Raw genomic sequence first — 25,770 nt, forward strand, 5'->3', positions numbered from 1 at the left:
AATAGATTTGTGAATAATGATGAAACTTAGCTATATTCTAATGCTAATAGCTGCAAAACAGAAATGTACTTTTTTTCCTGATTTAAGAAGAGACTCTAATCTTTCTTTTGGTAGGTTCCATGTTTTTATAGCGATAGAATACAATATTCTGTGAGCCCTGCAAAACCAGTCAAAATCCAGTAAACCAGCCGGGAGTGAAGGGGGTTGCTTCAGTGAAAATGGCTGGCAGTGAATGAGTTAAATGGCTGTCGTGCATGCCATATTTCATCACTTCAGCTAATCTTGTGACATTTCAGTGTGCAGCAGAAGGATTCTTTTGTTAGCTATTGGCTTTTGTTTTTGTGATGCCACCACTGGATGGTATACTAGTGATGACAAAAACAAAAAATAGGTAACGTAATGACAACCAGAAATGGAATGTTTCATGACATAGGAAAAAAATAGGCATATATCCTGGCTGGTCAGTACAACATAGCTAAATTGACCGTAATAATAAAAACAAACATAATATATGCTGCAAAATCAGCTACTTATTGACTTAGTGTCAAGACTAGATCTACCAAAAGCAGTAGTCTTATCATGTTATCACGTAAAAGCGATTAACGTCTTTGTATTCTTCTATTCTATTTAAGAATACTAAGTGGGAATGCATAAGGTCTTAAAGGTGACTCATCTAAATGTAAAATGTTACATTAAACGTTTACCTTGGAACAAATTCATTCGATTTTAATTATTTATATGCAGTGGCGGTTCTACCTAGCGTGAATGGTACTATGTGAATCAACCTTTAGCTTCAACCGCGACCCCAACCTGCCACCAACACACACACAAACAATAAAAAATACAATTGTGTTTTCCTTTAAAATTATTTTAATTCTAAACAAAGAATAACACAGCTACAGCAACAACAACAAAAAATGAGCATGAAGGAAACGAAGAATAAAAAAACACTGATATTGCATTTCTAAATTTTAAGAAAAACCGAAGGGAACCTTTTTGTAATAATTTAGGCTTTGTTTCTCAAGGTGCTTGCGGTTTCTTTTATGTTAAGAATTAGATTGTTAAATTATATAAAAGTCTTTGCTTCTGGCCTTTCTTGATGAAAAATCATCCACAAAGGGGTACACATTCCCCATACAAACACTAATGACATTACACAATAGACCAATCTCGCATTAGATTCTACTTTGTGATAATTGAATGAAATGTTACATTTTAACTGGACAATTTTACAACAATGCAAGCATTAGTCCGTGCAGTATTTTGTTTGAAATTCTCAGCACAGGTAAATGATTGATGAGCACGAAACACAACAAGGAAAAATGGTGGACATGCAAAATAGTGGTGCGGAGAGCTGCAGATAAACAGTGGTTAGACACATAAACAAAATGCTGTGTTCCTCTTCTTCAGCCTTGTTCCCACTTTCTGCCTTGTTCCCATTTCCTACACTTCATCTTCCTCCAAACTGCTCTGTTCCCAGTCACCTCTTTAAGCTTCTTCCCCTCTTGCTCTCTCTGCTCATCTATTTTGTTCTCACTTTGTGCATTGTATTGCGATGCAGCATGGGGACACTAGGAGGCGCGCTAACCACTAAGATGTGCTCCACATGCATTATTATCATCCATCTGCAAATAAGAGATGATGTAAAATCAGTCTCGAGTAGCTGTCATGCAATCTTCCATTGTGCTGATTTCGAGCTTTTCTTCCTGTGAAGACCAGTGACAGCTCGGTCTTGAAATCATGTTGCAGGTTAAGAGCTGCCTGAAACAGTCGTTGCTCATCAAGTATTTAAACCCGTCTCGACCGTCATTGGATAATCATCTAGCACCAGGAAAATACTTTATTAAAGCTGACAACTAAAATCTCACAGTAGAGTTTGCTGGCCATGATAAAAACAGGAAAGTGACAAATATGACGTGTACGTTGCAATCCAATGCATTATTGTGCATCTTTCCCAGTCAGCTCTGCTAAGCGCTATAGATAATAGATGGATGCATAATGAACTCATTCCAAACCCTGTCAGGTTCTTCATTCAGCTCATTCCGAGCTGTGTGGTGCTTTTTTTGTTTTTTTGTTTCCCAGCAGGGTGCTGTCCGCTTAACACCAGCACCCACATACGTCTCCTCACCCTCCTTTGCCATCTGGCTCCAGGGAGAAGACGCGCAGCCTTGTACATCTCGCACACGTTTTGGCCTCAAGAGACATCACATCAGTCCCATAGCATGCTATTATTGCCGTATTTTATTTTACACTTATGCAGTTAACGACTTTTAAAGAGGGATTTGCCTCCTCTTTTTTTTTTCCTGTCGCAACCGTCACTTTGATTTCTTTGCTTTTTGCTGCTTTTGAAGTCGAGAGGTGCGTTCATTAAGGCTTAATTGCGTGGTAGATAAATCCTTTTGATTTACTAGGCCAGTCATAGGAGGGTCATCCAACAAAACCAGCTGACTGAAGCTACCTTAAAGCTGACACATTTGGATAATTTGCTCTCGTTCTGTAATTTTTTTCCCTTTCCAATATACGTAATTTATTCTACTGATTGTGTACGGTTGAAGAGTTCAAATGCAAAAGCTTGTCGAGCATCATTTGGACAAAAATAGGGCCACACCAACACAGGATTGTTCGATGGCGCATTTCTTAATCCTACAAAACCAAACAACTACTACGTAAAACTTGTCAAAAATAAGGATTAATTGCAGGAACCACCAAGCACACACTGTAACAAATTTCAGTACAATTTACAGTATTTTTAAAATTTTACAGTATTTAACTGTATACAGCAATGTATTGTGGGTAAAACAAAGTGCATTATGGGTATTGTGGCGACCATGGCTCAGGGTGTAGAGAGGGTCGTTCAGTAACCATAAGGTCGGCTGTTCGATCCCCGCTCTCCCCAAGTCAAGTGTCGTTTTGTCCTTGGGCAAGGCACTTCACACACATTGCCTCCAGTGCTACTCACACTGGTGTATAGAAGGTGTGAATGTATGCTGGTGGCAGGAGGGGCCGTAGGCGCACACTGGCAGCCACGCTTCCGTCAGCCTGCCCCAGGGCAGCTGTGGCTACTTAAGTAGCTTACCACCACCACAGTGTGAAAGTGTGAGTGCATGAATAATGTGTCCATTCCATTGTAAAGCGTCTTTGAGTGTATAGAAAAGCGCTATATAAATCCAATGACAAGAGAGAATATATTGTAGATTACAGTGAATTGTTGTTTTCTTAAAATAAGTAAATACAGTAAGTAACTAATTTATCTACAGTAAATATTTGTAAAATAAATAAATAAATACAGTAATATACGGTAATACATTTTCACAATAATTAAATGAGATTTTACAAGAATTAGCTGGTAACTTTTTTGCCAGTTATTTCTTGCAAATTCTACAGTCAATTTGTTACAGGATTAAGGGTTAGTAAGTTTGTTCTCGTTCTAGTACTAGTACTCTCACCTTTTATTATTTTACAAATAGTAATACTGTACTTATCACTCCAGTGTAATTTTATAGTTATCTTGGACTTGTCTGTTTTTCTAGGAGTGTTCTGGTTTTGCAATGAAATGACATCTTAATTGTGTATTACATATGAACTAAAATACAAGGGGGGGAAATTTTACTCCACAAAAAAAAAAAAGTCTGCTATTGAATGTAGCTATCGTACACAAGCTGGAGTTTGTTTGTTGCCTTTATTCTTGGCTATTTTTCTTAAAATAAAATAAAATCCCTTATATTGTGTAGTGCACTTGTGCTGTGCACATTTTTTGATTTTGTTAAAGGATTTGGACATGTCTGACTTATTACAACGTTGATATCAAACAGTTGAGCCTGTTCAGATTAAAATCGAGTTAAGTCTTTGATATAACGAAGACGATCTTGAGTTCTTTCATCTTTCAAGATGATCTCCTGAACAACTTTCATTTTGGCCCTTGATACTCATTGAACCTGATAGTGTTCTGCACATCAGTCAAATAAAAATGTGCTTAAAAACTGAGGTATCAGCATTCAGCAGCCATTGGATGAGTTGTGGAGAATATGACTGCAAAATCTAAAAAACACAAGTATTTCATATGGCTTGGCTAATACAGCACCGATAATTTAAAGCCACCAAAAATATCAAACACCAAAGTAAATAATAATAGTAAGTCAGACAAATTTACATAAATATTAAATATTACTTAAATCTTCTCTTTGTAACAATTTGACACCAAAAAAATGTGACATCATGTGCGCATTGTGTACGTGAAGAAGGGTGTGTGCCGTTAAATTTTTCAGCCACAGGTGGCAGTTGCGATTCAAAATCCAATTTTCTGCGTTTGGCAGCTTTAACCGAATAATTGGCCATGACTGGCTCTTCTAATTATAGCCTTCAGTTAATCTCATGTAACTTTAGTGTTACGCCACTGACTTCTGTCGGAAAAGGTTTTCCTCATTTAATAGTAAGTACGCCTCTAAGTAATCTCAACGAGTATTTACATGATATTTAATGTTTTTGCTGTAGGTTTTGAGGGATCTGTTTTCTGCCAGTTTGGGCAGATGTACTGTTGCGTGGAATATGCCTGCCTGTTCCTCTACGTTGACATATGTCTGAATCATATCAGATTTTTTTTTTTTATATAAAATGTCAGACAGTGTGTTGGGTTCTTCATAAGTGGATGACCGTTGGCAACGAGTTTGGCTGCAACAGTGAATGGAATCTTACATCTACAGTGTGCTGACCTGACCTGTCTTGCATGAATCCAGCAATTTGTGTGACTTAAAAGGAGGATTTTGGGTCAAATTCCTGGTGTTAAACTTGAATGGTATTTAAACGGCATTTGAGACGACAGCCAACTGTAAGCAGGTGTTTTGTGTGAAGACATTTGCCATTTCCCTTGACTTAAAGGTTACATCATTTTGGAGACCAGATTGAACTAATAAACTCCGCAGAGAATTCTTGACCCTCTTCGACCTGGCCGGACTTTGTCAGCAGTTGCCTTGTCTTCTTACTGCTTTAAGAATGACTTTTATGCAAATGTGACTCCTAAGTGACTCGACGTAAATTAGAAACCATCAGCATGACCTTTATGAATATTCAGATGCGCCTGCATACCAGAAGACGGTAATTTGCGCAAGTGGAGGTGAAATGGTCTAAACTGTTGTCTTGACAGGATAGTCAATTAGATCTGTCAGCTACTATGCTTATGAAATGTAATACCAGATGCTAAACCTCCCTTGGGAAGCTCGTCCTGATTAAACAATGTAAATCTTCCTCTCACTCATCCTCCCACCATCCTAGACCTTTCTCTCTCGCCATCCCTCCCTCGCGCCTTCTGTAGTTCAGCGAGGACGAATGAGTTCCTCCTCAGACGCAGGAATGCACCCACATGCCCACAGACGTACTCGCACTGCAAACATACACGCACACAATCCCACGCAGTCGACACACACACACACATACACAACTCATGTCGAAGGCGACAAACATGGGAAAAGGCCGTGGAAAGAGCTGCTTGATATTGTTGGCCTATATATAAACGAGAAGCCGGGGGTGTTTGTAGGATTTGCCAGCGTGTTCAGAGAAGCGTGTGGGTGCTCGCATCCTTCGTGGTTACACGTTTTAAAGCAGCCATTTACCATCATATTATAGTATTTTAATTACTTAAAATCATGTTTATGGTACGCTTGCTTGGACGATGAAAGGAGGATAGCGTTCCTGACGTTGCCATGGCAAACGTGGATCTCCTGCTTTGCTGCGTTAGTGCTTGAACAAGTGTTAATGTTCCTGCTCCAGTAGGAATGTTTTTGAACAGACAATGATTATGTATTTCAAGTTATGATGTGTACAGTGGAGTCATTTTAAGAGCATTTTGGTTCCACATACACGTGCAATACATTCAGCCAGTCACATGTCAGAAGCAATGCCGAAGTAGGTCCCACATCAACATGGACTTTTGCCATACAAGTGGATAAAGCGCTTGGCACTCAGAATAGCTCCTAAGAAAAGGGAAACTGCTTAACCGTGCTCTTCTTCTCATGTTCTTGAACCAGGCTCTGAGAGACACGCAAAGCAAGGTAGTCTGCTCATCTTGCTTATCTCTCTTGTTTTTGCTTTTAATTAGACTGAAATGAAAAAGCATTCACAAGTGATAGTATGAGTGAGGCAATAAAAAAAAAATATATATATATATATGGTCAAAATAAATTTGTAGCAAATTAATCTTTTAAATGACAATGTGACAACCCACTTTGTGAATATTTATTGGAACTGTATTGTTATGCCAAAATCAAACAATGAATTAGAAAAGAAACAGAAAAAAACTCTTGAATCAGAATTTGCCCATGTTGTTATGATAGAAATAGGCTCTTTTTCAAACCCTCTTTATGCTGTGCTTTATTATTACATTTTATTTATTTATAAAGATGTGTTTTCCCTTATTTCTATACTGCATTATATTTTTACATTAAAGAAAGGTAAGTATAACTTAGTATTGGAGCTGGAACAGATTTCCATTAATTTCAATGGGAAACAATACCTCGATTTATTAACATTTGAGGTTACCCACGAATTGAGTTTGTAACTTGAGGTTTCACTGTATTTTTATATTTTATTTTATTTCCAACTAGTCATATTGATGGATGATGATTGTTATAACAAAAAAAGTAAAAAAAAAATATTCTTAAGCGCTTAACCTATGTTAAACTTAGCAATATATTGAAAAGTCCTGATAGAAAGGCAGCTATACATTTACTGTCAAACAAAGTAATTGTATGACTTTATTCATGTAGAGCGGTTAATATATACACAGTAAGGAGGGAATCAGGTCACCATGGCACTTCCATATTAAGGCTGAGTGAGTGTTAAGTGTTGCAGGTCCCTTTATCTCCATAATGAATGAGGTGGAAGCTTTGATGGAGGCTTGGAATCGCTCTGAATGAATAAATAAGTACAAAACCAGCACAAACATGTTTCCTATATTAACTTAAATGCCAATTATGTTGCCTGTTTATTATGATAATGTATTCTTAATTTGCAACATCAAACATTAAAGAGAAGTGGTGTGCAGCATCAAATACATGTTTGCCTTGATAGCTACGATTAATTCACCACTTCCACTAGATCTGTTGACGTTACGGTCATTTCAAAGATATAAAAGTGATGCCTTGAGATACGAGTCAAAACGCCCATACGACAAATCATATATCCTTATTGAAATGAATGGAAATGCCATTGAATATTTTATATGCTATAATGTCACCTTTCTAAGTTATTGCTTTTGTTGCTAGCACTTGTTTTGCAGATGATGAACTTTTTTCTTGAGGCAGACAAATTGAACAAAAATTAGAACAGTTGCGCGGGAGTCTGTGTATAGGAATTAGTGTTCTGATAATAATTGGAGTGCGAATGAACATCCAGCTCATCAGTCTCGCTTGTGCAGAATTGCGAGTTTTTTTATGTTCTGCATTCACTTAGGTCAGTCTTGATTTTATGCTTTGTGACTCTTTACTAAAAAGGTCATATTTCATGCTTGATGGCACATGCTTTTGCATAATGTGTAGCTGGTGTTTTCTAAAAGCAGGATGCAAGTGCGCTGTTCTAAGTTGGCTTATGCAAAAAGGTCATGCGAGCGTGTAATCTTGCCGACCCTTCGCTCTTGCCTCCATGATGCTTTTTCGTCCGCGTCCTGCTTCGTCTTCTCTTAACCGCTCTGCTCTAATTCATGCCATCTGTGCCTCATCCCCCTCTTCCTCTCCTGTCCTCCTCCTCTTCCAAAAAGTATTTTTCCTCCCCTCATTAATGTGTTTCTCTGTCCGCTCACGCCGCTGAAGGCAGCTATCTTTTGCTCCGCGGCTCTTATCACTGCTCGTCGATACGCATTTCTCCTGATCTGTCTCCCACCGACTTCCTCGCTAACTCCCGCCCTCCCCCTCCTCTTCTTCCCTTGCTATCTCTCCATGCACTCCTGATTCATTTGACACATCACGGAGGAATCCATCATGTTTGCGCGGTGAAGGATTTTTAAGGTGTATGTTTCACTTTTTGAGCGCATCCAAGCCCTAAAGCTGGGACCAATATGTTTTATTTCCAGCTGGTCATCATGGCAGGGACTGTGTTGCTGGCATACTACTTTGAGTACACGGACACCTTCCCCGTGCACATCCAGGGCTTCTTCTGCTTCGACAAAGCGTACTCCAAACCGTACCCGGGACCAGAGGACTACAGCAAGGCGCCTCCCGTTCTCGTCTACTCCCTGGTCACGGCCATCCCTACTGTGACGGTGAGTCAGTATCCATCAGTAAAGATGCGGCGCTTCCACAGGTGTTCAAAATGTGTGACACACACACACACACACACACACACACACACACACACACACACACACACACACACACCAATCCATGGTTCTCCTCGTGCACATGGCGCTTGTGGTTTGAAAGGGGAGCGATGTGTGTAGGTGTGCGTCCTCGTGGTCTCGCTTCTCTGTCTGTGTGTGCATGCGCTCCGTGTCATAACCATGGCAACCGGCACTAAATTTGTCCTCCGCAGCCACAGTGTGCAGAGTATCTGTTCAAGTCTGTTCAAAGCTTTAGAGGAGAATTAAACATGAATTTATTTGTTCTGTTTGTTTTTTTTTACAGTGGTTTGCTGAAAACTTGATAATAAATACAGGGAAATCTGCAAAGTCTAACTTGTATCATGACACTGGTCCAGCTTCAATTTGTCTGGATTTCAAAGCAGAAATAAATTTTGAGATCAATTATCCATCTATTATTCTCATTTGGGTCATAGTTGGGTGGAGCCGAGTTTCAAACTTAAACCATTAAATATGCAGGGAATGTTAGAATGCAGATTCTAACTTTTATTAATTGTTGCACAATATTAAGCAGAAGTTATGCAGGTTGGACTACATGCCTCAGGCATAAACTGTCACACAAGTATCCATCCATTCATTTAGCCAGCCAAGTCGGTGACTAAATAGCAACTAGCATTGGAAGTTGACTTAGCTGTTTGCATTTTCTCTCAGTGCTTCTTTTCATAAAATGGCAATTAAATGCACAGACCCAATAACAGAAAATTGGAATCAAAGTCCTTCAAAGTTCACAAAAAGTGGTCAATAGTGCCTTCCAATTGAGAATCCTATCAAACCACAGGGAGTGGGAAAACAAAGAGAAGAAGAAAACATATAAACATATAAAATAACTTAAACTTGGTCATTCAGCTACAAGGCAGTTGCGGATCATCTCCATGTCGCCTGACACTCAAGAACGCTGGCCAGAGCCTTTATGGCTATAATGAGTCTGCTTGCTTCAGATAACGTAGCATTCATATTCCTACTTCTTTATATCCACGAGACTCTCCAATCGACTTCATCTCCTTTCTTTTTTTGTATCTTATCAATTGTATGTTATCATTGATATATTGCCAACTCGTGTTCAGACTAAGACACCACATAACTGAAATGCCTTGTGTTACAGGCTGCATTTAAAATCCCTGTAAAGTGATTATAAATACAGCATGTCATGTAAATTTGACAAACCACAGAAAGGAGTCTCGTTAACAACACTGCTAAATGTGATTTAAAAAACTTGCCAAGTATATGTCATGACAGTTCCAAATCGTTAAAAATCTAGCTATGGGGTAGGTTACACGGACTTCTGACTTCCGGGTTCCACACATCAGCTTTGTTTCCGGCCACTGATGGCCGCGTTCCAACACTCGCCCCTGCGCCCCCCAACCGGGGCGTCTCATCTCTCTGAAATTCTTCGAATATTTGAGACAGACACACTACACACTCGCACCCGTCAACAGGCCCACACTCCGCAAACCGGAAACGGAAACAAAGCTAATGTGTGAAAACCAGGAAGTCGGAAGTCCCGCCTCATCCGTGGCGTATACCCAATTGTTTGTGCTCTCAACGCTGTGGGCGTGTCTTCTGAATGCACTGAAACCACATCCTACTCGACTGTCAATGAAATACCACTACTTCTTGCATAATCACATTTTTCTTCTGCTTATACATCCTTACATGCTTGAGCTGTGGAAATCTATCCACTTAAAGATGCCAGTGACTGGAATATATCTCGGAATATAATTGTCGTGGGGCTTTCCATGCTACCATGAGTGATGCTAGTCACTGGCTAGCTAGGTGTTATTGTGGCACTCAGTAAAGTGAAAAAGGTGTTGGCATACTTAGCTTGCTAACGCCATACTATAATGCAAGGAATGGAACAGGTAATTATATCTAAGTTGCATTTGTGTTGGCTAACCTTTGATGTGAATGAAGTTCAAGTATTGTGGGGGAGGAAAATTGAATTCCTTGTTTGTCACTGGGTACCGTTTTAGCAGCCGATATAGTGAAAACAGTTCTATAAGCTCCGCATTTGAGTGCCACAGTTCTCAGTCTTTGCAAGTGAAATGTGTGGCAAGACTGTTATAAATCATTTAGTTGGATGTCAAAATGTCAGTTTTGACAAGTTGTTACTCTAAGAGTGAACTGTTTGCAATATTCAAGGAAAGTTTGTGTTTTGTGTTTTTGAACACTATCACAATTTAATGTTATTGTCAAGTATCAATAGTCTGTATTAACAAGTTCCAAACATATTTAGGGGGCATCACTCCAGATTATTATAAAAAAAAATTCTGTTTATGGCAGGGCCTGTCCTTTTCCCCCGTGGGTAAAAATCCAATTGTCACCAAAAAAGCCCACATAGAGAGCAAATCACCCTTTGATGTAGAGGTCTATTGAGATGCGATTGTCATTGTCATTTCATTAACTTATTTTGAGTTTACAGTTGTAAAGTTGTCTGTATTGCAAGCAATGAACAACTCCAAAACATACACTTTTAATCAATGCTCAAGGAAAAGTAAATCCAAAGTGTAGTTACACGTTCCTGGCTACACGCAAGCATATTATTAATAATGAAACATCTGCACATCCTCATCAAAGCTGTGTCTCCATGTCTGCCTTGTCCCCCTGGGCTTGTTGTCTCTTTGATGTCCTACAGTGAAGTGGCGGCGTTACGACACGGTTGCCTCTGTGCGACATAACAGAACATTACACGTACACACACACACACACACACAAACATGCTCACACTCTCATGCACGAGTGAACCAACTCATTTTACCAGTGCTGCAATGTGTAAAGTAACCCATTGCTATCAAAGCTCTATGAGCATAAGCGTTGTTGGGTCACTCTTATGAAATATATTTGTCTCATTGATCAATTTTCTATACCATTTGTTCTCATTAGGATCACTTGTAGACTGGAACCTATCCTAGCTGACTTTGTGATACACCCTAGAATGGTCGCCAGTCAACTGCAAGGCACATAGACAAATAAATACACACACTCACATTCATACCTATGAGCAATTTAGAGTTATTAACCTCACATGCATGTTTTAGAATGTGGAATGAAGCCAGAGTCCCCAGAAATTGAGATTCAAACCCAGAACCTCTGGCCTGTGAGGCAGACCTTTTGTCCCACATTCAGTTATGCTTAAAAGAGAGATGTTAGAAACCCTGCGCCAACATTATTTCATATGATTAAATAATAAATTGAGAAGTTGGCAAACTGTCTGTCTAAAAAGCCGGTCCTTATAGACTGACTTTGGCTAAGGCTGTTAAATTTAAGATTTTCTTTTTACTGATTGACAAGGCCCTTTAATGCACATAGCAAGTTAGGATCAAGACAGAATGGTTGATAGAATTGGCTGTGGGAGACCTTGACTTGAGCGTTGACCTCGACCCCTTTAAAAACACCTTTTGAGATAAACAGAGATTTTGAGACGGGTTCGAGCATTATCACTATTTCATCCATATTCTTTCTAGAAGTGTACCATCTACATCTCCCAATACTTTTGTCACTGTCTTTCTTAAGTTGATTGTTACTATAATTGCGATGAGTCAGTTGGCACAATGAGATTCAAAATGCTTTGTCATAGGAGTTGACAATAAGCATAAAGCCTTCCTGTCATGTTTGTCACTCCGGCTTTTGTTTACATATGAGATAGCAGTTTAGGCTCGCCTGAAATGTCCTGAATGATTTTTAACCCACAGATGGCAGCTCTGACAGTGTATTTATATTAGCCGAGCTTGCAGTCGATTAGTGAGGGGCTGCAGGCAGGCGCGAGGCTATGTGAGGTCCTCAGAGTGGGAGCGGAGTGGCATGATTTTGCCTGGAGTGTGAAGTGGGTTTTTTTGTTTTGTTTTTTCAAAGTAAGAGCATCTGTGTTCACTCTTGCTTCAGGAAAAAGCGCACCATCCCACAAGCCTGTGTGTTCAAACATGGCTTGGGAAGAAAAGAAAAAAAGAGTAGATTTCACTTCTCTCTCAAATCTGACTCAGACTTTTATGTTGCAAACCGCAAAAGGACGTATTCCTCCACTAACATCAATCAACTTCATCTTCAAAATTGCTTTTTGAAACTCACTGGTGAGCCCTCCCATGTGCAGGGTGAATGTAGATAGATGTTAGTGTCAATCATTTGTGTGCTGTGGTTGATGTAGGTGAGCCATCTCACACAAAGGGAACGTCACCCCATATCATACCACTTGAATCAATTGAACTGCCAGGAACACTGTTGCATGTTGAGAGGATCACATTCAGACATGTTTGTCGATTGATCCATCCATTTTCTATCATTCCTGCATGTCCCCGAAAAGGATAACTCTCACAGTGATTAAAAGTAATCAATGTTTTTCATGACAGTCAGTCTGATGTATTCTTTAATAATGCAGCGTCGATAGACAAGTCAGCAGCCTGAGAGCTTTGATGAGTGATGATGATTTCACTTCAAAATGGTATCAACCAATTCTGCGTGTCAAATAAAGAACGGCACAGACGACCACTGTTGAGCACTGACGTGGCAACTGGATTGAAATAAGAGCCAGTTTTGTGCCGGTTTGCGAGGCAGATAGAGAGTGAGGCCAGAGAGGCAAATAGAGGCACTTGTGGGCTACTTGGAAATAATGCTGCAAGTTTCAATGGATCAGTGAAGGTGAGCGTGTGGGTGGATGTCACCGCACATTCCCTCTGCCAGTGAGTCCTCGTTCTGTTTGTGTGTGTGTGTTTAAAAGCAGGCATCAGAGATAATCCCTAAATTGTTTTGGAATCCTCTGTTCTGTATGCAGTATTTTCCAACACAAATCCTATAGTGTTGCATGGAGATAAATGACTCAGTTTTTGTCTTTAGATATGGTTGAGATGAGGATGTTTTGTGCGCAAACTTGAGATATGAGCGCTATATAGTGGAAGTAAACTTCTCAATAAGCAGCACTTTGGCAAGGGCTGAACAATTCTTCAAAAAAGAGGCTTCAAACTGTTTATTGCCATTCCCAATCGAAGTTTGCTGTCAAGACTAAATGCAAACTACAAACAGAATGACATCATGTGTTTAAAACAGCCACATAGCTTAGCCTTTCAGTACGCTAGCTTAATGCTAATGATAATTTACATACATATAGTCTTCATTCTCTGTGAAGAACGACAAATTTTTGTGCCGTACTGATTAACTGAGAGGAGTTGCAATGTCTCAAGTGAACCGCAATGTGGCGAAGGACAACCGTATAGGTCATTTTAAACATTTTTGCATTGATGTTTGCTATTCACGACCGTTTGCTCAGTGGCGGGCAGTCATAATTAGCTATGAATGCAGTGCATGACCAAGCCCATCAATAAAATCATGTGTCCTCTATTATACAATGCCTTAGTTCTACTGTTTTGGTTTTAATTCCTGTGTAATTTGTCCTGAAAAGCCGTCAGCTTGTTTCGCGCATGCGCAATGCAAAATCAAGTTGTGATTGTTCCGAGAGGTTGTTTCTGCGCGTGCGCCTTTTGAATGGCAAAAAAGTTGGCAGTAAAGCAGCTTATATGACAATGCGCATGCGCATAGTTGGCTTACTTGACTTGTTCTGCGGTAAACAGTGGTTCACTTCGCAATGTCACAATGAGTGCCGTTTTCCCGGAGAACCTTTGAGGAAAAGAAGAATTTAATTTCAAGTGGTCGTACTCCTAAAGTAGCCATCACAAAAAAACCGGGGAAGAATTTCATCCGCCACTTTTAAGCCAGGAAGTACGAGAAACATCAATGGCTCGCTGGCTGTCCACAGGTTAGCAAACTGTTGATTGTTGGTTGAAATCGCTTATGGCTCCCACAGCTGCGATGTCATTTTTTCCTCTCCCGGGTTGAGCCCACTTCATGGGCACGAGCCGAATACTGTAGATTCCAACATATTGGCAAAATTGTGGGCATGTGATTGTGTAATTTCACTCACCACGGAGCTCGTTACATTACAGTGCGTGTGCATTAACCTGCGTCAGTCCTGAATATTTCCACTTTAATTTTATACATACACAGTGGTATAAAATAATAATTAAATAATATTTCATATCAAAATTAATAATAAAAATACCCCAAAATGTTTCCACTCGCCCTCGCGGGCGCTCGCATAAGTTTCTCTCCAGCATGCCCACTCTTAAAGGTCACCGCTCGCCACTGCTATTCTTCGTCTCTAACCTCCGCAAATAGCTTTGTATTACTTTATTTCAATGAAATCCTACTAAATCCTTGTGAAATTGGGCCTTTATGTTGTACTTGTAAGAAATGATTATGGTCCTCGCTTTAGATAATTTGCACAAGCATAATTCAGCGCTTAGCATGTACACCATAAATATATGTATGCATATTATATTTTCTTGTCTTGTGCAGGGGATTGCAATTCCAGCCGAAAAAGTCATGTGAGCTGCTGTTTGACGTCTTTACTAATAATCTTGCCTTTTGTGTTGTTTCTATGCTTGTAGCACGCTTCAGTTCGCCTGCCAAATGGCGTCATTAACCTTTGGCCAATCATGGATAAAATGGTAATTACACGATTCAGATGCATGTGGCAAAGCACTCGTGCTGTGCCACACTTATATAAGTACAAGCAAGTAGGATAGGATGCTGTGATTGAATGATATTCCAGAAGTGTGAGTTTGTGCGGGGGACATTATTTCTACTCAATTAGTATTGAATGTGACCCATACACACAATGCTAAATCCTCACATACAGAGACAGACAACCACTCACTATTGCATCCACACTGCCACTGAATGGGAACTGAACCCAAAGTCAACCCAAGGAACCGCTACATCATTATGAAAATAATATGCTAAAAAAATGAAGATATAACAGGACAAAGTTCTCCTAGGTTTATTTGTTGCCGCCTGCTAAAGCTCGGGAAGAGCCCTCATGCATAATGCATCTCCATGACGCGAGAGATTGTGGAAAATCATGGCAGCAAACCATATCATCCAGACATGCCAGGTTTTATTTAGCGAGAGCTGCGGATGCATGAAAATTGTGCTGTCATATCTTCCAGACCAAGCTGGACGTAAACAATGCTTCATTGTGCTTGGATGCTTCGGTATTTTCTGCCCGAGCCAACCGTAGTGGGGAGTTAAAGAGGGCCACTTGAGGGCTTGGCTCAGTGGCGCAAATCTGAGTTTGCAGTGGAACGTCTGAAATCGAACAAACGCTGGCTGTTCCTTCAATTTAGAGAATAAAGCAAAGTCCTGGAATTTGCAGGGGAAAGGTAAACCCGCGAACAATAGACATCCCCACTAAATACGTATGTCGGAATGAAATTCCACAACTCACTTCAACATGCTTTCTTGACATCAGAATAACACCAGATGACACCAAAAAAATACTGTTTCTGCACTAAAACAGCAAATAACGGAAGATAGGGCCTCCGGATATACAAATACGAAACCATAAATTTTTAATCCATTTTGCAACGTCGTTGTTGTGTGGTTAACATGTCTGCCTCACAGTTCTGAGGTTTGGTTTCAAATCTTAGCTCCCCCTTGCCTGTACTGAGTAAATGTCCTAATTTCTTTCCTGGCCATTGTCAAAATCATGTTGGAATTTAGGTCAATACATATAACTTAAGTTAATTGAATACTTCATATTAAAGGGGAAATCAACCTTAAACATTTCTTGACAATAATATATGTGATCTCACTAGTTTAAACATGACATTCTGATTAATATTACATTTGTGGAATATGAGTTATGAAGCAAAATCCAGCCGTTTTTATTCATCACAGGGGGCGGCCATTTTGCCACTTGCTGTCGACTGAAAAATACATCACATTTGCTCCGGGCTCAGGCATCTTCTGATTTTGATCAATACTGCTGGAGTTTGCTGCTTAACTCATATTCCACTAGTGCAGTATTAACTAAAATGCTGTAGTTAGACTAGTGGGGCTGCATAAAACATATTGTTAAGAACATTTTGGGGGTTAACTTCCCCTTTTAAAATACGAATGTCATTTGGACTCTTTCTGCACGTGAGTGTTTGTTTTCACTGAGACACAACTGTTTTCTGACTCATCAAAATGTTTTTGTTGTTAGCGTTATCTTATCATGGACATTCATTGGCTTCTGACAAACCAGTTAGCATTTAATGAGAATGGCTTAAAAATAAATGCAGTTTCACACGGCCTCACAGCGACGACAAGAAAAAAGCCCATTTTATTTGCCGTTTTTTATTTGACTCCCGCTAAGACAACATAGCTCTGCTAGGCCGTGCTCCTGCGGATACACAAAACCATTCCAATTATGAGGTGCGCCGATGCTACAATGCATCTACCTCGCGCGATTATAGCTCCCGTCATTTTCCCTGTCTGCTCTGTTGTTATGCTCAATTCAGGTTATTCAGAAAGCCATGCCGCTTTCCTGTCTGTCATCTTTGACAAGTGAACCCCCGTGCATTTGCCAAGTTTGCGTCCTCAAAAGAAAGTGAGGTAGTGGCAATCATCCTCGTCTGTAACATTCTTCTGTTGATTGCAGTTGTCAACAGATCTGCAACACGCTGTCAATGTGCAAAAAGCACACTCACACATACGCCCAATGCCCATATGCAAATTGTCCAGAAGTTTGCATGTTGCTAAGCCTCGGGACAATCTTTCATGAATAATGGAGCCCCGTGTTAACAGACAGACAGACAGACAGAGGAGGCTTTGGAAGTACTACAAAGTGGAAGACCAGATTTGCGCCTTGTACTGAAACTCCTTGTTTTTGCCAGTGCATTGTTGAGTAGAAGATCACTTCCCATGATGTTCCCCTCCTCGGGAAGGTTTAGGGGAGAGGATGAGGTCACATCTTTGTCAAAAAAGGATTAAGGAGATTAATAATGGAAATGTGTACTTCTTTCGAAGCGAATGTGATACTGTAATGTCAACACTGTTGGCAGCGGGTTTGTTATAGGAAAGGGCATTACACACACTAAACTAATGCTGGGTTGTTTTTCTACGCAACTCGCTTAGTAGCTGTGGATGTGGAACAGATTGGGTTACTTTTACCCATGGTTGGGGTAATTATTTTTGACCCAGCAGATTGGGTTCAAAATTGGATTTGGGTGGTTGAAGATCTGAAGCAGTTTTGTTATGTACTGATGTTGAAGTAAATTTAATGTAATATTCTTAGAAAATGGGAGTGGTGGCTGCATAGCTCAGTGGGTAACACTGCTGACTTTGGACACATGGGGTCAGTTGTTAAAATCCTGGGTTAGGGTGGACGGCCCATCCACGGAAAATGGGTGCGTTGCCTATGAAGGGCATCTGGTGTAAAAACAGTGCCGAACATATCATGGGAAAGTTGTGTCTTCTTCTTAGGAAATGTTCTTAATAAAAATAATTGTATTTGTTTTTATCACACCTATTCCGAAAAGCTGTTAACCATTTTTTTTTTACCTACTTTAACTCATCAGTATGGATAATTTCTCACACTTGTTGTATCAAAATCTTGAACCAAAGAGCTGGGTCAAATCCTCAACCCAATACAGTGGGTGGAAATAACCAGCGCTGGCTTTGTCCGTTTTTGGACCCAAAGCTATGTTAGCCTGCTCACCCAGTTTGGATTACTCTTGACCCAGCAGTTTAACATAGTCATCATCATCTTTTTGAATTCTGTGTGGAAGGTCTCGCAGCCATGAGTGATACAATAAAAAAAAAAAAAATCTAAATATATAAGCTGACCAGAGTGTGTAATAGGTGGAAATTAATCTGCATGCAAACTTACTTTAATGGCTGAATGCATTTCCTTCTGCAATGAAGCATTACAGGTCATAATTTAGTAATTAATTATGGCCTACTCAAATGTATCTAGCGGAAATATTTGCACTGTTTTGTTTTTTGTGTCTAAAAACACATCGACTGAATCTTGAGCTGACGTAATGCCGCGAGGCCCCCGCAGAGTCAAGGAGAGGTGGAGTTCCAGGGCACATCTCAGACAGTTTAAATTTGCTCTCAAGCTATTGTCAACACTTCAGATTAGTTAATAATATGTAAAAAAATAACCGACCTCGTGAGGACTGTTTCACTTTTTGAATTAAACTATTTACATTTTATTTGCTACATAGTTTGATCGGCACTATCAGAATGGTCGAAATTCAAAAATGTTTATTATCCTGGTTTGAGGGTCAAATCTAGATCCTAGACAAGGTCTTTTCTTGATGTGATTAACTATTAAAAGAAGAAAATAGATGGATTAACATATCGTGCTGTCAGCAGTTTTGTCTTGGAGTAGTGAGTAAGGGAAAAAAACATCCGTGGGATAGCGACGGATAATCACGGCTGACATTATCCTGTCACTGCCAATCACGTAAGACAGAGGCCTACAAGATGAAGACAGGCAACCATGTTGCCACATGACCATACGCTTGACCAGCTCTCCGGTTTGAGGAAACACTTGAGCCCATACACCAGAGCCCTCTAATCCGTCAATTCTCTCACATGCAGCACCACAAGATTAGCTGTTCCCACAGGGTCCAACATAAAACCCTTGATGAAAACACATCCATTTTATAGGAAGTGAAGGATAATTCCAGGAGGAGGGGGGAGAAGATGCAAGGCGAACAGGAACGGGAGATCAGGGAAAGAGGCGAAGAGGAATGGGGTCATACCGCATACTAAACTAATCTTCCCCTTTTTCTCAGAGTGGGGAGGGAATGTTAAAAAAAAAAAAAAAGAGAAATAAACACTGCTGAAATAATTACAATGTTTCCAGTAGCCTAGTTTCTCTTCCACAAAGAGTCGGGAAAGCTGCCCTGGCAAAGGGACTAAAAACGGGACGAGACAGATAGAAGATGCAAGAAGAGGATGTGGGTGATGATAATGGAGCTGTAGCTCAATTGTCATGGTTACCAACACGAGTGTGTGCGCCTATGTGCATGTGTGTGTTTAAAGACTAGCGCCGAACTTGCAAATGTCCACATCGGATATTTACAGAGGCTTTGCACAGTCCTCTCATATAGGATCCTTTTCTGCTACTTTCAGTCCGTTTTTTCCAACATTCGTCAACCATGCAAACAGCCCAAAGCCGTCCAATTCACTCTTTGTGGTGTAAATTGGCATCTAATTTTAGTGGCGTCACACAACAAGCCCGAGGTGTAAATGACGATGGGAACGATCCCAAACACATCTGCAAACGGTCATGTGTACTTCCATCCTCGAGTCGGAGCCCGGGCTGTTTTTTTTTTTTATGGTGTGACTTAATGACACCCATTAATTACTGCTGCGTCAATTCTTCCTGTGACTCTAGTGGACGTTTTTTTTGTCCTATCAGATCCTTTCATAGGTTATTGTTCGCCATGCAGTTTAGCATGAATGTGTGCGTATCAGGTTCATAGGCTTGAATTATTATTTTTTAAATAATATTGTATACTGTCTGTTTTGACCTGTATTTATGTTCAAAATAAAAATGAAATATTATAGATATACTAAGGACAACAGACACCTACACTATGGAGTTACATTTGACTTTCACCTCACCACAAAGGCTACAAAGTGAAAGCAAGCCAATTAGGAGAGACTCAGCCTTTGGAGTATGTTGTCTCTGCGCACGACTTATTCCCACAGACATCCTCGCAACTTCACTTTGTCACTTTGACGTGCAACACTTTGAAATGTTGCTGATGCGTAATTGAAAAACAAAAGGAAAACTAAAAGAGACCGGCACTACTTCTACTGAGTCTTTCCAATCTGATTCGGCAGTGCCTCCTCTCACAGAACGGGAGGCCTTCTGATCTTTTTGGGAGGAGAAGAAAACGTGTCCTTCTTCTTCTGTTTTCTGTATACGTGTTCTCTAATTTTATTTGTATGTAATTTTTATTACTCCATGCTTCATGATTTGTTAAAGTTGAGTCATGGGGCCATTGTGTTGTTTTATGTCCCTTATGATGAAGATATGTATGTCACTCTTATTTTGCAGTTGCCATGCAGTTTCTATGTCCCTTATTATAATGAAGTTGCCACTTGCTATGTAGTTTTTCTACAGTACATTGAAGTTCATTAGTCAAGGTTTTTTCTTGAGGTTTCTTCCATACAAGTTGTGGTCCATGAACCCTGTGTTGATACTTTGTATTTGTATATACAGTCTCTCTGTTTCCTAACTCCCATGCCTTGTTTGTACAATGTACTGCTCATTATGATGCGCGCACCTTAGCTACCCGGGGGCAGTTAAAATGTCATTTCATACTTACGTCACACTTAAAAATTACTCCCGTGTTAGCATTGGTCTTAAGGCTAAGGACTAAAGGCTACGCTATATAAAAAGTAGATATTTCTACCTGACAGCAAAATATCGGCGAAAACAACGGCTCATATCTTGAGGAACTTGTAAGTTTGGTCGCTCATATTTCAAAGCAGCACATTAAGCGTGATACTTTCTTGGTACTTTCCATTTTATTTGGGAAATGTGGCATAAGTAGGCTACAACACAAATTGCAAATTGGAGCAGGCTTAGAAGCGACCTGCTTGCAAGACTGTGTGAAATGACATCATTTGAATGGGAAAGATTGGTTTTGAAGGCAGACATTACAAAAGCAGAACAAGAAATCCAGCCTCAAATCCAAAGGTCTTAATATTTTTTTTTTTTATAGAGACAGTGTCTGAACAAAGACTTCTTTCTTTCATTCAAGGGGCTGGCAGTACATCTCATTTTTAATTGTAATGGAAGCCGGTGCTCGCTGAGTCAGAAACAAGTGACCTTCTGAGTGAGATGCCGATGAGAAGGGATGAGTATTAACGTGAAATACTTTTGAATACATGGCTGGGGGTAGTAAAGTGGCAACTCGGCGGGGGTGGAATGTAGGCCTTGCAATCGAACGTGCTCGCTGCAAGCATGGTGGTGGAGTTGTAACTGACTAGTTGCTAAGTGAGAAGATGTGGCAAGTAGACTTAGTTTACATCAATGTGAGGCAGCACGTACAATACTCTCTCTTAATTAACATTAATAAAGGTATATATGACAAAATAAGAGTGACTAGACAAACTAAAAATGACTAATACATGACCATAGCAACTGCATAGTAACTAATAACATCATCATCCTAAGAGACATAGCATACCAACTGCAAAATAAGAATGGCTAATACAGGACCGCATCGACTGCATAGTAACTGTCATCATCATCATCATAAGGGACATAGCAAATGCATACCAGCTACAAAATAAGAGTGGCGAGACAAACTAGAAGTGACTAATACATGACCATAGCAACTGCATACGGACTGACAACATTATCATCATAAGGGACATAGCAACTGCATACCAACTACAGTGACGAGGCAAAATAAGAGTGACAAATACATAATGTTCATTAGGGACATAGCAACTGACAACATCATCATTACAACACAATGACCCAACCCAAAATATAGTCATACATTAAGCTTTTGGAAAAATAGCTTTGTAATTAGACAATTTGCAAGTCAACCAGTATCACAAAACTGATTTCATGCAACTTTAAAATTTCCCCTATAGTCATTTTTACTAGCTGCTGCAAATCCAATAACTTCACTGTGAACTCTGCAAATGTCTGTGGCATTTCAACTGCTGTATCTATTTTTGTTGCCACGTTTTGCTGCTCCAATTATCGCCACAGCATAACATTACATATTTATTGCAACAACTCATATTACATTTGTTTGTATGTGCATCCTGGGAAATCCTCTTGTTGTTTGAAATGCCGAATGCAGTATGAAGTTCCCCTAAGGGAAATGCACAACTGTGTGCAGACATTGGATGGCGTTAGCAATATTATAAGTACCAACAATGACATTCCATTATTCTCCCCAGTTTGTAATGTCAACTTCCCAAAAATATAGTAAGTTACCATTAGCATGCACTCACTGGCCATAACATAAAATACTATACCTTCACATTCTTATGAATTATGACGCCATATTCACTGTGGGCAGTAAGTAATGGGATATTGGAGCATCTTGAAGGTAAAGAACGCTACATATAATCCAGCTGTCTAATCTTCAGCGCCCACCATTGCTTTAGCTAGTAGCTCCGGGTGTAATTGTGTGTGTGCTTGGTGCTTAGCATAAGCAGGTCCCCACTGCGTCACGCTTGTAACCCTTTTCAAAATATAAAGCTTGTCAATGTGTAAAAATTGTAAGTCCGCTGTTTGGCCACCGAAACAGACGCTAATTAGTCACTAGCATCTTCTTTCGTCATTTTCACCAACTATTTGTGTAGACCAATTAAACACTGTTAATATTGAGATGTACACAATTTGCAGTATTTTTCAAGTGTAGTGTGCTTTTACGTTTATTAAAATATCCATCTCTCCCTTTTCTATGGCGCTCATGTTCAGGGCCCCATCATTCTCAGTGGACCCTTCATTAGTGGCTCTTCCTGTACAAGAGCGGTGGCGGCATCCATCTGTCAGTCACACTGCTGCACACGCTGAAGCTACATGTGGCGCATTAGCATCAGCCGCCACTCCAGGCCGTGAGCCATGCATTTTGTATGGGCTTGTAACCTACATCTATCCATGCTGCCGTCAGCGAAAGACTGGACTTACATGGTGCTTCGCTGAATTTGTTGCCTTGTCAAAAATGGATCGATATCCCGTGGGTTGGATTCCTTGTGGAATCACTGAATGGTCATATCCTCACAATAGTTCCGTTTTAATGGTGATTATATTGATTGGAAAAGGTTTCATTTATTTGATGCAAGTCATTTGTTCACTTAAGAGCAGAAGTAGGGGACCCTCAGAGAGAGCATTTGAGAAGGAACTTTTAAAAACTTTTCATTATGGTTAGTGCTTCTGCCTCATTGTCAAGAATTTGGATCTTGTGCTTTCTTGAGTGACTGCTTGTCTATATCAGTGGGGGGTAAAATATAGACCTTGGGCCACATGCAGCCCATTCATTTATTTAATCCAGCCCAGTGACATTATAAAGAGTTCTGTATTTGTTGCGTCCATTTTCTGATGTTTTTTTTCTTAATTTGAATAACCACAAAGTATTTATGAACTCACTTTAGAATAGGCAGCAGTTTGACCAAAAAAAGAACAATATATCTTTATACTTTTGTTTTAAATTATGTTAATACTCATTTTTTTAAGTGCAACTTGAGACATGAGTGTTTTAAGCGTGGTTACGAGATGAATTAAACTCTTATTTCAAAGCACTACTCTACTAGAATTTTTTTTTTTTTTATCCTTAAATTGTACATTTCGTTTTTTTATTAAATGAATCCCTCACTCTAAAAACAGTTGGGTCAAAAATAGATCGATCCTCTACTTGGGTCTATTTGACCCAACTTTGAGTCAAGAAATTGGTCTTTTAGTGTAAAACAACTCATAAATATTGGTCAGATCCTTTACTTGGGTCAAAAAATGGGTTCATTTTGTATAAAACAACCCAGAAAGTTGGGTCAAATTGACCCATAAAGTGGATCGGTCCATTTTTTTATCCATAATTGGGTTACTTTTGACCCAACTGTTTTTAGAGTGCTCATTATAAATAAGTTATTTACAATTAAAAAAAAAATAATAATAATTATGACATATACATTGAACTTTTTCTTTCTACTCGATCTACGGGTGACCTGACCAATCTGTCCAATGTAATCATCTGAGCACAGATTTTGCCAACCCCTGCTGCTCTATATGTACCCTGCAATTGTGTGTTGTTAGAGAAGCTCATGAAATGAAAATGTACAAAGATGCTAGTGAAAGATTGTTAATGTCTGGCTTTACTAAAGCTGCCAAATGGCGAGGCAACGCAAATGCAGGCAGGCCAAGGCAACAACCACATAATCGTTGCCAGGCGGAGAGGGAGGAACACTCATGAATAATTTTGCTGTGCACTACATGAAAGTGACAGAATAGTCAGTGAGGGTCATCAGCGTTTAAACTACGCAGTTTTATCTCCATTTGATTGGCATGCTTCCGTTTTCTCTCTCTCTCAGTCGCTCTTTATCTTTTTCTTGCTTTTCTGTGCCAGATTCTGATTGGAGAAGTGACCAGCTTCTTTGTCAAGTCGGAGGGAGCTCAGGAGAAGACCATCGTGACCGCAGACTGCTGCTATTTCAACCCGCTCCTCCGCAGGATTGTACGCTTTCTGGGTCAGTCCTCGTTTCTTTTGCAGATAAGAACCGCCTCTTTTGTTGAACTCAGGAGGGGCTTCCATTTCTTGGCACCGAAGCTCAAAGTCATGCGTTTTGCAGACTAGGCAAAAACACAGCCTTTGTTGTTAGTTTTGGTTTTATTGTTTTGTCTTTGTAATATTTTTGGGTGGAACTATCCTCATATTTGCACTCACCATGCACTTTATTGCAGTATTAGACAATCTAATGAGATGCAATGCATAAGCTGGATCCAAAATTCCAGCTTCATAAAGAGTTATCTAGAACACTTAAGTTTTTTATTATTATTGAAGAGAAGAGGAAAGTCTCTGTGAATGTTAACTTTTTTATTTATTTTCTATTCTAGTGTCATATTTATCAGAATAATCCTGCCTGGAGGATGCCTACTTAGTTCAGCTGGCCATAGCTGACATCATGTTGTACATCATTAGACAGCAAATTATTTGGTTAGGATGTTTGCAGCGAAGTAATCAAATCCATTTTGTTTCATTTGCTTCAGTTATTTCCACATCGTTCACAAGGTTATTAACGGTCGTTTAATCGGTTAATCTTTTTATGCCCATCTCCTTTTGATTGGTCTTCTTAGTATTGGTGTTGTAGGAATGCTCTGCATCACAGCTAGGTGTTTCTAATATATTGTCCCTCTCTGTAAGAAAGCTGAAAATTTGAATTATCATGATATACTGTATTTAAGGCTGAAATAAATTTTTTACACTTGTATAATTACAAACAGGCAAGTGATGCTTATCAGAAGTCAATGCTGTTAGCTAACATTACTAGCTAATGTGGTGGACTCTAGTCACTTATATTATATAAATATATATATATTTTTACATGTGTATATATCATGCTGAACTCTTGTGCTGAGATTTTTTTTTTTTAACCCTCTTGCGGTAATTAGTCAAGAATTGGCGCCTCGCTTTGAAGTGTGATAACTATATAATTTCTGATTTGAACTTTCACCACTCAATTTTATTATTATTATTTTTTGGGTGCACTCACACACATATGGTCTTCCAGGCAGGAAGCGAACACACGCCAACCTGCACGAAAGTGACGGTAGCCACTCGGAGCCCCACTTTTACCACTCAAAATGTTCAGTGGCATCAGATTTATCCATATGTGTGTGTATATATATATATATATATATATATATATATATATCACAAATAATATTCCTCCGTTAAAATGTTATTTCAGGCTACTATAATCCATATAAAAATAAAAATAAAACAGCATCATGATTGTCATTCATCCATTGTCTGACCTTATGTTGTGTACACCTTGGCCACCAGGGGCAGTATAACACATTCATAAGTATATACACGAAGAAGACTGTCACAATTGTGCAGTAAGCGGCAGTA

The 25,770-nt window shown here is 39.6% G+C and overlaps 1 protein-coding gene across 5 annotated transcripts in view; it reads left to right on the forward strand.

Annotated features, from left to right (window-relative positions):
• plppr2b (phospholipid phosphatase related 2b) overlaps positions 1 to 25,770 on the forward strand; it is a 93,476-nt gene that overhangs the window by 60,837 nt on the left and 6,869 nt on the right. For all 5 annotated transcript variants that reach the window (XM_086082130.1, XM_086082129.1, XM_086082128.1 and 2 more), the window contains 2 exons: positions 8,060 to 8,248; positions 24,265 to 24,385. In XM_086082130.1, the coding sequence (XP_085938256.1) occupies positions 8,060 to 8,248; positions 24,265 to 24,385 (310 nt within the window). The remainder of the gene's footprint in view (positions 1 to 8,059; positions 8,249 to 24,264; positions 24,386 to 25,770) is intronic.

This window comes from Leptonotus elevatus, chromosome 8, assembly GCF_054856555.1.
Source record: "Leptonotus elevatus isolate MCC_2025b chromosome 8, RoL_Lele_1.0, whole genome shotgun sequence".
In the NCBI taxonomy this organism is placed as follows: Eukaryota; Metazoa; Chordata; class Actinopteri; order Syngnathiformes; family Syngnathidae; genus Leptonotus; species Leptonotus elevatus.